The sequence below is a fragment of the Lepus europaeus genome, chromosome 14 (assembly GCF_033115175.1).
Source record: "Lepus europaeus isolate LE1 chromosome 14, mLepTim1.pri, whole genome shotgun sequence".
NCBI lineage: Eukaryota > Metazoa > Chordata > Mammalia > Lagomorpha > Leporidae > Lepus > Lepus europaeus.
In genome coordinates, this window is record NC_084840.1 from 16,994,978 (window position 1) to 17,010,500 (window position 15,523).

At 61.5% G+C, this 15,523-nt stretch overlaps 1 protein-coding gene across 1 annotated transcript in view; it reads left to right on the plus strand.

Annotated features, from left to right (window-relative positions):
* Positions 1-3,037: 3,037 nt before the first annotated feature.
* The window catches only part of IGFN1 (immunoglobulin like and fibronectin type III domain containing 1), a 32,074-nt gene continuing 19,588 nt past the window's right edge, over positions 3,038-15,523 (plus strand). Inside the window, exons 1-11 of the mRNA XM_062210742.1 lie at positions 3,038-3,044; positions 3,530-3,649; positions 5,266-5,402; positions 6,395-6,494; positions 7,755-7,799; positions 8,015-8,057; positions 8,308-8,485; positions 9,567-9,680; positions 11,317-11,485; positions 12,843-13,115; positions 14,253-14,711. Coding sequence (XP_062066726.1) covers positions 3,038-3,044; positions 3,530-3,649; positions 5,266-5,402; positions 6,395-6,494; positions 7,755-7,799; positions 8,015-8,057; positions 8,308-8,485; positions 9,567-9,680; positions 11,317-11,485; positions 12,843-13,115; positions 14,253-14,711 — 1,645 coding nt within the window. The remainder of the gene's footprint in view (positions 3,045-3,529; positions 3,650-5,265; positions 5,403-6,394; positions 6,495-7,754; positions 7,800-8,014; positions 8,058-8,307; positions 8,486-9,566; positions 9,681-11,316; positions 11,486-12,842; positions 13,116-14,252; positions 14,712-15,523) is intronic.

The window sequence follows — 15,523 nt, forward strand, 5'->3', positions numbered from 1 at the left end:
CACCGAGAAACACACAGGGAGGACACAGAAGCGCATGTGCGTGCTTGCACAACACACACACACACTCACGTGCACACACACGTGCACACACCCGGGCATAAGAGGTCCAGCACCTCCTCTCTCAGCACACACAGAGGCAGCTGCTGAGGAACCGGCAAGGCACGGACGACCCAGGCAAACACTCGGCCCCCCGACCTTGCTCATCGGTGGTCACCAACCTGGAAGACAGAGAGTGGCACTTCCCAAGGAGCCCAGGTGGCCTTATCTTCGGTGCCTCGACTGTCCTCCCTGCCCTACGAAGGTCTGTCCCCTGCCACCCTGTCTCCAGTTTCCACCTTCTGTCCACACCCCTCAAACCCCAGCCATCAGCCTACAGGGCTGGGTCACCCCTCTGTCCCGGGCAAGCTCACGCTGTCTGGGAGCCTCCTGGCTGCACCAGTCCCGGCGTGTCCCCTTCCCTGCCACTCTCGGGGGAGAGCAGCCCCAAAGCAGAGCCCTAGGGATAACGCCCTCCTGCCGGTCTGTGGCCTTTGGGGTGGGATTCTCCAAAGGAGCCCGGCTTCCCGTACCCGTGTGACTTACGGGGCCAAGGGGCCCCAGAGATCAGTTTTGTTGAAACAGAAAGCTCTGGGTGATGAAAAAAGCAAACTGCCACGGAACCAATATGTCGGGAGCTTAAAGCTCTGTTGAACGAGGGGTCCCAGGATCCTTGCCCCTGGGACCTCCTCTGAGGCTGGGGCATTAGCCCTGGGGGGACCTGCCCTGCCAAGCCTGGGCTGGAGCAGGAGGGAGGCGGGGCGAGTGGGAGGGGCGGAGCCAGGGGAGGCTGCGGTGACCTACATCTGCTGCAGCCCTGCCTGGCCACCACCAGTTGATGCAGAGTCTCTGGCAGTGAGCAGCAGCTGGAAACGGACAGGAGGGAGAGGACAGGAGGCAGGAGGCCGGTTGCACACCCAGGTAAGGGGGCACTGTGCACCTGGCCATCCCCCAAGCCCGCTGGGCCAGGGAGGGCCGCGACGGGGACACTGGCCAGCTCTGTGACGTTCCTGCTCAGGCAGGGGCAGGCGGCGGGTGTGAGATTAACCCCCGGGACCATCCCCGGCTGGCTGGTCGATGGTGGGGTGCGTGCAGGTCCCCTCTAGACAACTGCAGTTCACGCGGAGAGTCTCGGCGAGGCTTGCGTGGGCGGTTCTGGCCTCACTCCGATTCGCCGGGCACTGCTTGGCTTACAGTGTGAGATGACGATCAGATGAAAAATCTCACTAGCAGTCAACAGAAGAGAGCCCTCGGGGCTGGTAACACGGTCTGGGCAGTTGACTTTTTCTGCTCACTCCCTCCCAGTTGAAGTTGGGGGTAGCAGGGGCCTGGATCCTCAGGACGGGGCAGTGGGAAGCGGGCAGGGTGGGGGAGCCGAGTGTGCTGGAGGGAGGCGGGGGGGGGGGGGGGGGGGCACAGCTGGGGGTCCTGGGTTCAGAGTCTGGTTGGGATAGGCTGAGGGGAGCTACTGTGTGGTGCTGGACAATTAGGGTTCTTCTCTAGTGTGGGAAAGAGGCATGGGGGAGAGAGCACCTTCCTTCCCCAGGCCCTCCCACGGAGACACGGCCCTCTTGCTTCTAGCCGAACACGTCTTAGAAATTGGTCATTGACCTTGGCCCACATCTGGCTCATTCACGGACAGCACTGGGGTTCGGAGGGTGAGCTGGCTTCACGTCAGCCCCTAAGATTCTCCCCCAACCCAGGGTTCTGCTTCCTTCTTCCCGCTCTGCGGGGATCTGTGGTCCGGGGCCGTGGGGAGAAGGGGACTGTGATCCGGAGCGGGTAATCGGCTGACAGCTGGGGCGAGTGATGGCGGGGAAGGCGACGAGGACGATGACTAAGACAGCTCTGCTGAAGTCACACCACTCCAGCCAGGGGGGCGCGGACGGGTGCCAGTGCGCCTATGTCTACCGCATGACGGGCCTCCGCGCACCCCCCCGCCGCCACGGCCAGCGCAGCCCGCCCCCATTGGTGGCTGCCCTGCCACCCCCTCCCTCGTGACCCTTCGGCGCAGCGACTGAGGTGCCTGTGACCGCTCCAGCACGCGGTTGGCGCATCGTGGCATTCCAGCGCACCGGGGGGCAGCGGCTGCGCTGCGGTGGGGACACCCCGGGGCCAGAAGTGCCAGTGGGTGGGCAGCTGTGAAATGGAAGTGCCAGTCTCAAGGAGGAATCGGATCTGTCCACAGGAAATAGAGTCCACAAAATGGAGCCGCCTGGCCACGGGCCAACCGTAGGGGAGGGGGGTTGTGGGAGAATTCTTTCAAGACCCCTTCCCATTCATGGCTCTCATCCATCCCAGAGCCAACCCCTCCCTCCCCTGTGTGGCTCCCCACCGGCCAGAGCAGGTGCATGCTGGGAGAGGCTGGGTGACTCCTGTTCACCTGACACATCACTCACTGGCTTCAGAGAGGAGTAGATGGATTTATGGGGAACCCATAGGCCTGGGCCAAGAGGCGCTTCAGGGCTGCCAAGTCGGGGACGGTCCCCTGCAGACCTTGAGATCTGAAAGATTCCAGATTGGTCGAGGGTGGGAGAGGGATGCTGGGCCCCGTGGGAAAACCTCAGTGACAGGAGGAGCCAGGAGACCCAGAGAACTCACATTCCAGAGTCCAAGGGGCCAGGCTGTCCAACAGCTGGAAGACCGGGAACGCGTTTGGGAAGGCCGCGTGGGCGTCAGGCCTGGGGTCCCACCAAGAAAGGTACCGGCTGGGTAGCATCCTGCCCCCTCTCTGGTCACTGCCAAACTGGTTTTACTGGGGCCAAGGAGTTGCAGGAAGCAACTCAGTGCTGTAAGCCAGGATTGGACAAGGTCTTGGGGGCAGAGCCTTTCCTAGTTCCCACCCCAGACTTCGGCTGGTGTGTGTGTGTGTGTGTGTGCGTGCGCGTGCATGGGCGTACACATGCATGAGTGTGCACCTCTCAGAAGCAACCTGCCTTCCATCCCCAGGAGGTCAGTTTCCAGATTCCACCAGTAGAAGAGCCCAAGAGGAGCCAGAACCATGGCAGGTACGAGGACTGAGCGCCCCATGCCAGCCCAGCCCCGGCCCTCGCTGCGGCTCCTCCCCAGAGCGGTGGGCAGGGCGGAGTAGAGGTCCGGAATCTTTGGGGACTCACCCTCCCTTTGCTCTTTTTAATTCGGGCTCTGGGTTTTGATTTGTTTCCCTGAGCAGCAGGTGCACAGTGCCCATATAGGCTCCTGCTTCCTGGGGAAGAGCCCTTACAGCTCGCCCTTCCCCAGCTTTTTCCCAGGGACAGGCTCAAGGTCACCCTGCCCACTCCCCGGGGCTCCAGTCACAGCACTGTAGGGCCACTACCCAACTCCCACTAGGGCCCTGGGAAGCCCCCTCAGAGGTGGGAGGTCAGACAGACAACTCAGAAAGTAGGAGAGTGGAGGCCTCGTGTTCCTGGGGCCATGGGTGGATGTGCCATTCTGCCAAAGGCCGCCCTTGGCGGAAAGGGGAGGCCCATCGTCCTCTCTCTGTCTCCTGCAGGGAAGCCCCTGAAGAAGTCCAGGCCTGGAGTGAGCATCCGGCAGTTGGTGGAGGAGATCCCCGAAGGCGGCAGTGTGCCTGATTTTGAGCAGAAGCCCGTGACCTTGGCTCTGCAAGAGGGTGAGACTCCCAGGGCAGCTGCCCGGGGCAGGGCGGGGGAGGCAAGAGTCCCAGCATGCACTGGGGCAGGGGCTCCAGCACCCACCTTCCTGGGTACTGAGTCTCGAAATCCATTACCACACCGGACGAGAGGGACTGCAAAAAGTTTGTATAAAAATGGATGTAAAAGATAAGTCTCTTTTGGTCCCCCCAAAACTGGGATCCTGGCATAATGTTCTCGTAATATGCATTTTCCATGAGACTCCGTATGTGCATGGATTTCAAAGTCCTGTCTCCTTCCCCTCCTTGAGGGTGCCTGGGAGAAGACTGGGGGAGGGGTGAAGAGACCCCTGCTGTGCTGACCTAAGAGATGCCTGGGGGCCACGAAGGGGGAGGTGCTAAGTTGGGAAGCAGGGAGAGGTTGGGGTACTGCCTACTCCCTCCTTCCCCTCCCTGCCTCAAAGCTGCCTGTTAGCACCGCCTCCCAACCCTGGCCTGGGCAGCCACGCTCAGGCACTCACGGGCTGGGCCCAGGAGAAAGTGTCCTAAAAGCAGAGAGAACAAGGGCTTTTGGAAGGGGGGGAGGAGTTGGTGTTCTTTCCCCAACACAGGCCCCGGCCATAAATATTAGTTCCCCACCTCTGGTATGAGAGCGGTCACCCCTTACCTGCCATTCCAGTTACCCACGGCCAAGCATGTCCCGTGGGGAATCCCAGAGGTAGGCAATACCCACGATTCGGGTGTTTCGGTGCTGTTCCGAGTAGCCTGACCTCCCGTGCTCCATCCCACTTCGGACACGGGGCAGCCCTGGTTCTGGGTATCCACACTGTACACGCTGCCCTCCCATTAGTCACGTATGAGCCTTTCTGGCCATGAGACCCAACCCTGCTTTGTGATCAAGTGGCCTCGTTTTGGTGAAACAGCGGCAGGAGAGCAAGGGTGCTGGCAACCCCCACGGCCAGTGCTCCTGCGAGTGGCGAGGCGGAGGCGTGTGAGAAACTCCGAGAACACCTTCAGGTGGCTCTGTTCTGTTCTAGGCGCGGTCCTTGTGCCTCGTTTATAAATTAAACTTATAAACAGGAAATGTGGTACAGGGCTTGGTACTAGGCAGGTGTCCACAGGGGTCTGGGAACGCATCCTCGGAGGGGAGGGGGCTACTGTGCTCCATGTGTCTAAATCTGAAACGTCATTAGCTTGGGGAGGGCCTGCGGGCCTTCTGGAACCTTCTGTTGCTCTCTGCTGTCCTGTTCCTGTAGGGAGGTGGAGGGGCTCCCTAGAGTGAGCATGGAACTTGGGGTCTTTCCTGGCGTGGGCGCCCTGTGGGTCAGGACCAGCCCTTCGGGCACCAAGCAGTCACTCCTCTCCAAGGCTGCCATCCCCTGCCCGTCTAGAGAGTAGAAGCAGAACCCACAAGCTCTAGCCCCGCCCTCCAGGCCCTGCAGCTGTCACGCGGGGAGCCCAGGCCTCTGCGGCTGTCTTTTTTGTGCCCCAGACACTGCCGCCTCCCACCTGAGGAGGCCCGTCCTGTGGCCGGCACCTTTCCCGGAGGGTGAGACACATCAGATGCACATCTCAGCAGAACACAGCTTCAGCCCTCTGCCAACTTCCGGGTCCCTGCCCACCTCTTCCTGGTGCAGGGAAAAATGCCGTCTTCCGGGCGGTGGTCTGCGGGGAGCCCAGACCCGAGGTGCGCTGGCAGAGCTCCAGAGGAGACCTCAGAAGCTCCAGCAAGTACCAGATCTCGGGCGCTGGCAGCAAGGAGCACGTGCTGCAGGTAGGGAGCCCCAGAGGAGGAAGAAACGTAGCAGGTGGACAGCGAACCCACTCGGGGCCGTCCCTGGGCTCTCAGAGACCCTGCAGGTTTCCAGAATGTGTGTGTGTGGGGGGGAGCAGCTCAGCCTTGGGCCCAAAAAGCTGCAGCTTCCGAGCCAGACATCTGCAGTACAATATCATGCCCCCCCGTGGCTTTGGAAAGCCCCTCACCTCGGTCTCCCTATCTGTAAGGTGGGGCGACAGGCAGCCCCTACTTGGAGTCACTGCTGAGAGGATCCTAAGGTTACAGGGCGTGTCTAGTCTTGGTTGATCTTGGTAATGTTACAGATGCCAGACAGGGAGCACCTGCTGTGTGCTGGGTCCTGAGCTAACCCTCTACGGCCATCGTAGATCTCACCCTGATCACCCGTACCCTTTTTTTTTTTTTTTTTTGACAGGCAGAGTGGACAGTGAGAGAGAGAGAGAGAGACAGGGAGAAAGGTCTTCCTTTGCCGTTGGTTCACCCTCCAATGGCCACTGCGGCCGGTGCGCTGCGGCTGGTGCACCGCGCCAATGCAAAGGCAGGAGCCAGGTGCTTCTCCTGGTCTCCCATGGGGTGCAGGGCCCAAACACTTGGGCCATCCTCCAGGGCACTCCCGGGCTGTGCCTTTTTGAGGCGTGATGAATCCCGTCTTACAAGGGAGGAAACACAAGTTCAGAGAGCTTGGGTAACATGCCTAGGGCCTCGTGGCTGCTTTCCCAGGACAGAGACAGTGTCCAGGCCCCAATGCATCTGACCCCACAAAGCGAGCTCTGACACCCCGCTTTGCCTCTGCTGGCAAGGAGCAGGTCCATCACTCTCAGCCCTGAGCCCATGTGTGTTGGGGGCTCGCGAGCTCCCCGAGGATCAGGACCGGCTCTGACTCACGTTTAGACCAACGCAAAGCCTTGGCTGGCAAAAGGAGGGCAGGGGAGTGCTGCTAGCCCTACCCCCTGCCCTTGGCTTCTCTGCAGATCAACAAGCTGACGGGCGAGGACACGGACCTGTACCGCTGCATCGCGGTGAACGTGTACGGAGAGGCCACGTGCTCAGCCAGACTCACCGTCATTGAAGGTGGGCCGCTCTCCCAAGCCCGCCTCCTCAGGGCACCTGCCTCGGCTTTCTCCAGAGAGCTCTGGGGCTGGGGGGGCCGGGCAGCCTGGACCACAGAGGCTGGGCTCCCCCCCAAAGACCCACCTGGGCAGCCTCCCCAGGGTGGAAGCTCTGAACGAGGCCTCCTCTCTCTGGGGTTTGCACGCTGGTTTCCAGTCCAGGGTCTGCTGCTGACTCGTGCAAGGGGCTCAGTTTCCTCTCGGGGCCTCCGTGTACAAAGGATGTCAGTGCAGGCCCGTGTGGGAGGGGCCAACAGGTAACACCAAGGCCGAGTGCCCTTGCAGACGTGTTCTGCCGGGTTTGCTTGGTGTTTGGAAATTGCAAATTCATCTGTAGCCTGTAGTCATCGGAAGTGGGCAGCTCGTGAGGAAGCCGTTGGGGTCTCTCCATTGCAGTACTTGCACTCGGTTTGCCTATAAGTAGCACAAACCCTACAAGAGCATCCTCAGAAGTGAAGCTCTTTAATGACGTCACACCACGAGAGGTCTCAGGCTGGAATCCGGGGCCCACGCACAGCCAGGCTCTCATCAGAGAGGGGAGGCTTTTCGTCTCTCTGCTCTGTCACTGTTAGCCATTGCTTTATTACCTCTTGGGCACAGGATGGCGGCTGCAGACCCCAACCTCAAAGCAGGAAGAAGGGGAAAGAGGTGGCCCCGGGTCTGTCTGCCCCTCTTCCTCAGAAACTCCTTGGAGCTTTTGTTGATGTCTCACGGGCCGAGGCGGTGTTGCATGGTCATTGCTAGTTGCAAGGGAAGCTGGGAAGGCAAGCCGTTAGCTTTTCCGTCCTCTCCAGTAGAAGCAGGCGATGGAGAAGGCTCTGAATGGCGCAGGGTCAGCCAAGCAGCAGTGGCCAACAGATTCGGCAATACTGAGCCCTGTGCTGAAACAGAGGCTCGCAGCGGGAGTGGGCAGCTGTCCCTCTAGACGAGGCCCCATTTGTTGTGGCCGCCAGAGCCACTTCAGTTCCTGTGGACATGTGCACAAGCGAGAGGCCTTCCCTGCAGGACATGAGACTCAGCTTGGCTCCCAAGGTCGTGCTAGGGCCCTGGGGTATCAAAGCCTCTGATGGGCAGACTCCCACCCCCATCCTTGTTGCCTTAGAGGACAGTGGGGCGGTGGGTGCTCGGGGACCCAGTGGGTTTCTCAAGAAGACCATCAGTGTGTCTGCTCTCTCCTTGCCTGTCCATGTCGGCTTTTTCCCCTCCTCCCTGGATGGTCCAGTTGGCTTTCGGAAGAACCGGAAGAGGCAGACGGAACCCCACGAGGGTAGGTGAACTTGTCTGAGACCTCCTGGAGCCTTGGGGGGCTGGGCTGCTCCTCGTCTGACCTTCCCCTCGCTCACCTGGTGGGTCGTCGCCGGCCCGCGGGAGAGCCCCTTCAGAAGCTTGGTCACCAGTCCCGGGCCCAGCAGGAAGCCCTGGGTCGGGTCAGCCGTGGGCATCCCACCCAGTCTGGGCGCCTCATTCCTGCTCCTTTTCTAGATCTCAAGAAAGAACTGATGGACTTCCGGAAGATGCTGAAGAGGTGGGTGTGGCCCTATCCACGGGAGGTTACGGGGGGTGGTCCCATGGCACCTGCCTCTGGCCACTTCCCTGGCACAGGCGGGGAGCAAGGCTGTGGGCAGCAGAGGGGAGGGTGGGAGGCCTGGGCTGGGAGCTGTGGATCCCACTCTGCCCCCTGGGAGCACTGAGACATCCCAAGTCCAAGGCACTCGGAGCAGTTGCTCCCGGCAGCCCCCTCAGTGACCAAGCCCTGGGGCTCCTCTGCTCCCCAGGACCCCGACTCCAGCCCCCAAGAAGAAGGTCGACCTGGAGCAGGTGTGGCAGCTGCTGATGACGGCGGACAGGAAGGACTACGAGCAGATCTGCATGCGGTACGGCATCGTCGACTTCCGCGGCATGCTGCGCAAGCTGCAGGTGATGAAGAAGGAGCACGAAGACAAGGTGGCGCAGGTAGCCCGCCCGCCCGCCCGCACCCCGCAGCCGGGCCTTGGACGTGGGCTTAGGCTTGCAGGCAGGCCTCCGCACGGGCCAGGCACTGGCCTGCCCCCACGTGGGGCTAAGCACCCAGGCTGCCAAGCTGCCACCTGGCTTTGCAACTTGGTTCTGCTGCTTGCTAAACTCCGGGTTTCGGAAAAGTTAGGGCCCCTGTGCCTTGGTTTCCCTCTGCCATCCAATGGGGACTGTAGACGTACCCACCTACCCACCTGGTGGGGCCATGCAGAAGATGAGCGAAAGCACGCACTTGATGCGCTTGGCCTAGTGCCTGGCTGACCAGCGCCGATGCAAGACAGGGAGCACCTGTCCCTGCCAAGGCGTCCAGGGGAGGGAATTCCATGGCCACCTTAGCACTCTGATGCCCGTGCTTTATAAGCCTTCTAGGAGGTTCCTTCCTGTGTCTAACCCAACTAGAGGACGAGTCAGGTTTTCTTCTGGAAATGGCATACAGTTTTCACTGTGCTGAAAGTCATGTTGGGTGACCTGGGTGGTTCCTCCAACCTCCCACCGAGATCCCGGCACAGAGGTTAGCATCCAGGAGGTGCTCAGTTAATGTTTATTAGAAGGGAGCCATCTGTGTTCTCAGAGCGCCCGGCCCCCTTCGTGGGTGCCTTCCTGAGCTGACGACTCAGCCTGGGGCATTCCCGTCTCTAGGGGGGCCTCGGTCTCCCCTGTGCAAAGGGCAAACCCATGCTGCACAGGGACGAGGGAGGCTGCAGGCCAGGCCTCTGCAGAGAGCGCCACTTTTTTTTTTTTTTTTTTTAATTTGAATTGCTATAGAGAGACTCCATCCACTGTTTCATTCCTGAAATACCCTTAATGGCTGGGGCTAGGCCAGGCCAAAGTTAGGCACCAGGGACTCAATCCATGGTCTCCCATGTGGGTGGCAGGGACCTAATGACTTGAGCCAGCACCCGCTGCCTCCCAGAGTCTGCTACATTAGCAGGATGCTGAAGCCAGGAGTGGGACGCAGGCTCTCCAACGTGGGGCACGGGCATCTAAACCACCAGGCTAAACCTGCTCCTGTCTGCCTTAGTACGTCAACGTCATCTCCAACTTGAGACACATCAGAGTCACCAAGGATGGGGTCGCCATGTTTGATCTGGAGATGGAGCTGAAGGATATTGAGAGCAAGATTTACCTATATAAGGTGAGGTGTAGGTTCTGGGGAGGGGGCGTGGCTGGAGGCTGCAGGTCCTGGGAAGGGAGACTCTGGATCTTGTGAATCCCTCTGTGGAAACAACCAGTGAGCCCCTCATCCCATGGAGCTCCCCGCTTGACTGCGTCAGACCCTGGCATTGACCGTCCACGGGGACCTCTCTTCTCATTGAGTAACTGGCTCTCCAGCTGGGCCTGGGACTCCGAAACGGTGGCCAATGTCAGGGCAGGGGTATAAAAAGAGAGTCCTGAGGCTGTGCACCTGTGCCACCTGGACTCCAAGGGGAAATTGACTGTCAACAGGCAGGGTGTGGTGGGAGGCCAGGCTCGACCCGGCTTCCTCACTTACAATGAGCTGAGTGAGTCCAGACAAGACCCTGTGCCTCAGTCTTCTCCCTTGTGAAATGGGGACGAAGGCAGACCCACCTCACTGTGGGTGCTGAGACGCTGAGTGCACGTGGGCAGCCGCCGTCACCTCTGACCCCTGCTCCTCTGCCCCTCGCGTCTCCATCCATTCTGTTGCCAGGAAACCGCACACGGACAGGGCGAGTTATAAACAAGAAAGGCGCATCTTGGCTCATATTCGGGCCCAAGGTTGAGGACCCATGCTGGTGTGGCCCTCCTGCTGGCAAAGTCCAAACAGGGCACCGGGCCGGAGACAGGGTGCGGGCAAGAGACCTGGGCAAACTGACTTTCATAGCAGCCCCACTCTCGGGGTAACCCCTTTGCTGTGAATCCACGCATCACAAGGGTGGGCTGACCCACGCTTGGGACAGAGCCATAATCCCCTCTTAGAGGTCCACCTGGGCCCACCTCTCGATAGCTCCTGATGGGAATTAAATTTGAACCCGCATCTCAGAGGAGACAACCACATCTACAGCCTAGCGTGTCACTGCTCCGTCCCCTGCGTGGCGTGCTCTGGCAGTCACGTAGGGAATCCCGTCCCCGCAGACCCAGCCCGTGTGGGATTCTGTCTCTCCCGGCCCCTCTCCCCCACCATCCCAGCTCTATGTCTTTCTAACATAAATCACTTATGATGTTCATGAATGTTCTGTCTCCTCCATCGAGGGCAGGAATCCTCATCTGCTGTATACGTGGATGTGTTCCAAGGCCCTAAAACAGAGCTTGGCACCCGGTGTGCACCTGCTAGGTGTCAGCCCTGGTTACTGTATAGCAAGTTGCAAGTCTTTCTAGGGTTTGACTGAAGTGTGTGTGTGTAAGGATTGCTGGGTTCTGCAGAGCCTTAAGGAGATCTCACAGTGTCCCCGGAAAGCTCCCCTTGGTAAATGAATGAGCTGGTGCCCTGGGCCACTGGTCCCGGGCCCCTGCCACCCTCACTGGGGCAGTACCTCATCCCCCAGCTGGCTCAGGTGTCTGCAGAACACCTGCAGATTTTCACACAACTACCCGCTGTTCCCAGCCCGTTCCCACCCACCTCACAATCACTGCTCCCACGCGCACCAGGCCAGCTCCTCCCAGACCCCTGTCCACATAAGGGTTTGCAGCACTGTGTCTGCTGCCTGGGCAGTGGGTGAGAGCCGGTGGGCCTAGCCAGAGTGCGGCTGGGGCAGGAGGCTCTGGGAACGCACGGCATCCCAAGCCACCCCCTCCTCCTCTCCTGGCCTCAGGATGGCGAGATGGTGCCGTACGGCTTCGACAACCAGACCAGGCACTGTCTGCGGCGGCTGGGGAGGCGCTACCACTTCCAGATCCAGGACCTGCGGCCCGAGGACGCCGGCATCTATCAGGTCCGGGTGGAGGACGCCGTGGTCTTCTCCACAGAGCTGCAGGCCAGCGGTGAGTGGACGAGGAGCTGGGAGTGGGGTCCACGTCAGGGCGGGGTGGGGGCGAGTGGGACGTGGTCGCCATTTCGAGGACAGCTAGGGAGAGGATGGCCCAAGGTCGTTGTGTTCTCAGTGCAGCCTCCCCACAGGCCACGCCCCCGCCTGTGGGCCTTCTGCAGCCACTGGTCAGTTGAGAGCAGGTGCACGCTCACCCAGAGCCTGCAGCTCATGACTTCCAGGTGTACCTCCTCATCTTGTGCTGCCCCTAGCGAGACCCCCACCTTGGTACAGGCCTCTTCCTTCCCTGCCTCCTGAGCCCCCTCCCCATCCAACTCTGTGCCACACCCAGCAGTGTCTGTGTCCACACCACTCCGACGCCCCTGGGGAGGAAGCTTTGGGTAACCCCACCAGGAAGAGAGCAGTCAGGCCTGGGGCACCCAGACAGGGCTTGGAGAAGCCTGAAAACCTGGGGGCAGGGTAGAGGAACCTGTGCCTTGGAATCGGGCGGTGGGGGGCCTGGGTGTGAGTCCTGGCTGGGCCACCCCTTAGCTGCCAAGGCTGCAGCAAGTCACTTTACTTTCCAAAAAATTATCATTTCATTTATTTGAGAGGCAGAGAGGGGAGGGGGAGAGAGAGTGAGAGAGAGAGAGAGGGAGAGAGAGAAGCTCTTCCATCCACTGGTTCATTCCCCAAATGCCCACAAGAACCAAGTTGGGCCAAAGCTGAACCCAGGAGCCAGGGGCCAGGTACTCAATCCAGGTCCCCAAGTAGGTGGCAGGGACCCAAGTACGTGAGTCGTCACCGTGGCCTCCCAGGGTGAACATTAGCCGGAGTCAGGAGCCCGACAGGGGATAGGATCCCGGCACGTGGCTATGGGATGTGGGCATCTTAACACGGGGCTGTACATGCGCCCCTCATTTCCCCAAGTCGGCCTGGGAAGGGAATGAGTCACACCTCCCTCGGAGCGGGGGGCGGGGATAGAGCAGAGCACTGGGTGCCGGCTTCCTCCACAGCCACCCCCCACCTGTGGGAGAGCACCTCACCTGTCCACCCAGACTCAGATGCAGGAAGTGCAGGGGAAGCCAGACTTTACTAAGGTTCTCAAAGATCGGGTGTCTGAGCAGCAGTTCCAAGGAGCAGTTTATAACCTAGCAGGCCCCTCCCCCAGGTCCTCATTGGCTGAGCCCGGCCGGGTGTACCAAAATTGCCCTCCTCGTCACAGCCTGATTATAACCACCTGGTTAAGGCAGTGACTGGTCCGAGGTGTCACAGGGTGTTTGTGGCTGAGCCGGCCTGAGCCCCGCCCCCCTGCACCAAGTCCTGCTGTGTCACACCCGGAGGCTGACGGTCCTGCCCCTTCTTCCCGGCAGCCATCCCGCCGCGGGTGGTGGTCCCGCTGGCCGACGCCCACGTTAAGGAGCAGGGAGACGCTGTCTTCGAGTGCACGTTCTCCAGCCCCTGCCGGGATATCACCTGGCATTTCCAGCACCGGCCTCTGCGGCCCGGTGACAGACACGAGGTGTTTGTGTCACCCGACGGGCTGACCCATCGGCTGCTGGTGAGAGGGGTTCGGCTCTCAGACAGGGGCCTCTATTCGCTTGGCATCGGGCTCCACGCCTCCAGCGCCAGGCTGGTGGTTGAAGGTGAGTGGCTCCCTGACCCTCCCCCACCAAGACAAGCCCCCAGGGTGGGAGGGAGGCGAGGCAGACGCTCTCCCTATCTGGGAGAGAACAGGGAAGATTCTTAGGGCTGCTCCTGGTACGGTTCGAGGCGACATCTTCACTCAGCCCAGCGGGGGCACAGATCCGAGATGGCCTGGGCCAGTGGCCTGAGTCCAGTGGGAATGGGAAGCCCCTGGGCCAGGCCAGAAGAGATTGTTGCACCCTCATGATGCCTGGGAGTAGGTTCAAGGACATCCCAAGGGACTATAAATTGGTCACATGTAGGGCAGGTGGCAGGGCAAATCCCTTAAAGAGCACGTCTCTCTCATGGCAGTGTGCTAAGCAAACGACTTTCAGCCTAGGCATTCATGTGTCAGAATCCTCACAAGCCACCTCGAGCTGGCATGGCTGTGGCTGCAGGACTGGCCAGGGCAGTGCCAGGATTGACCCACAGACCTGCCCAGAGGGCTGCAGTGAGGGTCGGGCAGGGGCTTTGGCCTGATTTCATGGGCGTTTCCATCTTTCCCCTTGGCCCTCCGTGTGGCACTGACCTCGCAGAAGCTGGGAAGGATAAAGGCCTTGACACTGACCAGCAGCCGTCCAGGCCGGGAGCGCACGCCGCGGAAGCCGCAGACTCCGAGAGCCTCGGTGCCCAGGCAGGGAAAGGCAGAGCGCAGGGCCCCATGGCCGGCTCAGACACAGGTGGCCTTGGCCAGCAGGGCTCCTCCTTAGTGGGCAACGAGGGGACAGCTAAGTCGGCCTGGGGCTCTGGGCAGGAGACAGGGGGCTTTCTAGCAGGGGTGGGTGACAGAGTGCCTGCTCCTGGGGAAGATCCGCTCCTCAGAGAGGGGGGCGGGGCTGCCAGGCTTGCAGGGAGGTCTGGTCCACAGTGGGGGGCAGGGGGCCCAGCATCAGGCCTGGGGGCTGCAGAGAGAGGACAGCAAGACGGTGGCAGCGATGGTGACAGGAATGGACACTGGGGGCCAGCAGGGGCCTGGGAGGCTGGAGGCTGGAGCAGCAGCAAGGAAGGCGGGGGGCACAGAGCAGACCGTGGGGGTCAGCTGGATGGGCTAGGCCAGGGACAGCTCGGGGATGCTCACCTGGGACCCTGGGGCACAGGAAAGAGGGCACTGCAGGGAGCCCAGTCTGGTCCTGCAGGATCTTGGCCCGGAGAGGAGGGGATGGAGGTTTCTCAGGGCAATGGCCTGAACGAGGTGGAGGGCGGGGGTGGTCTGGGCAGAGAGAGAGGGAGAGGAGCAGCAGGAGCAGGGTGGGGCGGCAGGACTGGCCTGGGTCAAGCTGGAGAGGGCGTTGGAGGAGGAGGGCCCGGCACCCTGGGGTCCACTGGAAGAGAAGGTTCTGGCTCCATGACAGGCACTGGCCCAGAGTCCTGGGGCGCTCTGGGAGGTGGAGGTGCTGACCATGGTGGAGCCAGTGGCTTCTGGGGGTCAGAGGGCTATCCAGGACAGCCATGGGGAGGTGAGGACACCCAAGAACCAGCAATGTCCAGTGGCAGAAAATTTCTCCTGGGGGCCAGGGGTCCTGCGGCCAACGCCGACGGTCTCCTGCAGGGGGCAGGTGGGCGAGGGTTGGGGGACTCTGTTGCTGGGGGAAAGGCCTCCAAAACCCCCCTGTCTTCCCAGGGCTGGGCAGCGGGTGAGAGAGGAGTAGGAGGCCCCGCGGGCCCAGGGTCTGAGGGTGAGGGGGGCTGCTTCTAGTCAGGGCCCAGGCTCAGGTGGCCCTGGGGCTCTGAGGGCAGGGGGCAGAATGGGCGATGGGGCTGGGGCCAGGCTCCTTGGTGCGCAGGCCTCCGCAGCTGGAGCTGGCCCCCGAGGTAACACCAGATCCCCCGAGGTACCTATTCAGGCTGGGGCTGGTTCCAAGAGCCAGTGGGCTTCCGGCTCTGGCAGTGTGTGGGATGATGGGGTGGCATCTAAGACGCCAGGGTCTCCAGGAGCTGTGGACAGCACAGCTTCTGGACAAGGGCCCAGGGGTCTGGGGCCTGGGAAGGCAGGGCCAGGGGGTGATGCCATCTTGGGCCGGGGCTCAGGGGGCCCCAGAGGAATGGGAGCAGCAGAAGAGGCAGGGGACAGGAATGGCTGGGGAGGAGTTGAGGGAGTGGGAGCCGGGGGTGAGGGCGGCTATAGGGGAGGCCCAGGTGTAGGGGGAGTGGGAGCCGGGGGTGAGGGCGGCTACGGGGGAGGCCCAGGTGTAGGGGGAGTGGGAGCCGGGGGGTGAGGGCGGCTACAGGGGAGGCCCAGGTGTAGGGGGAGTGGGAGCAGGGGGTGAGGGCGGCTACAGGGGAGGCCCAGGTGTAGGGGGAGTGGGAGCAGGGGGTGAGGGCGGCTACATGGGAGGCCCAGGTGTAGGGGGAGTGGGAGCAGGGGGTG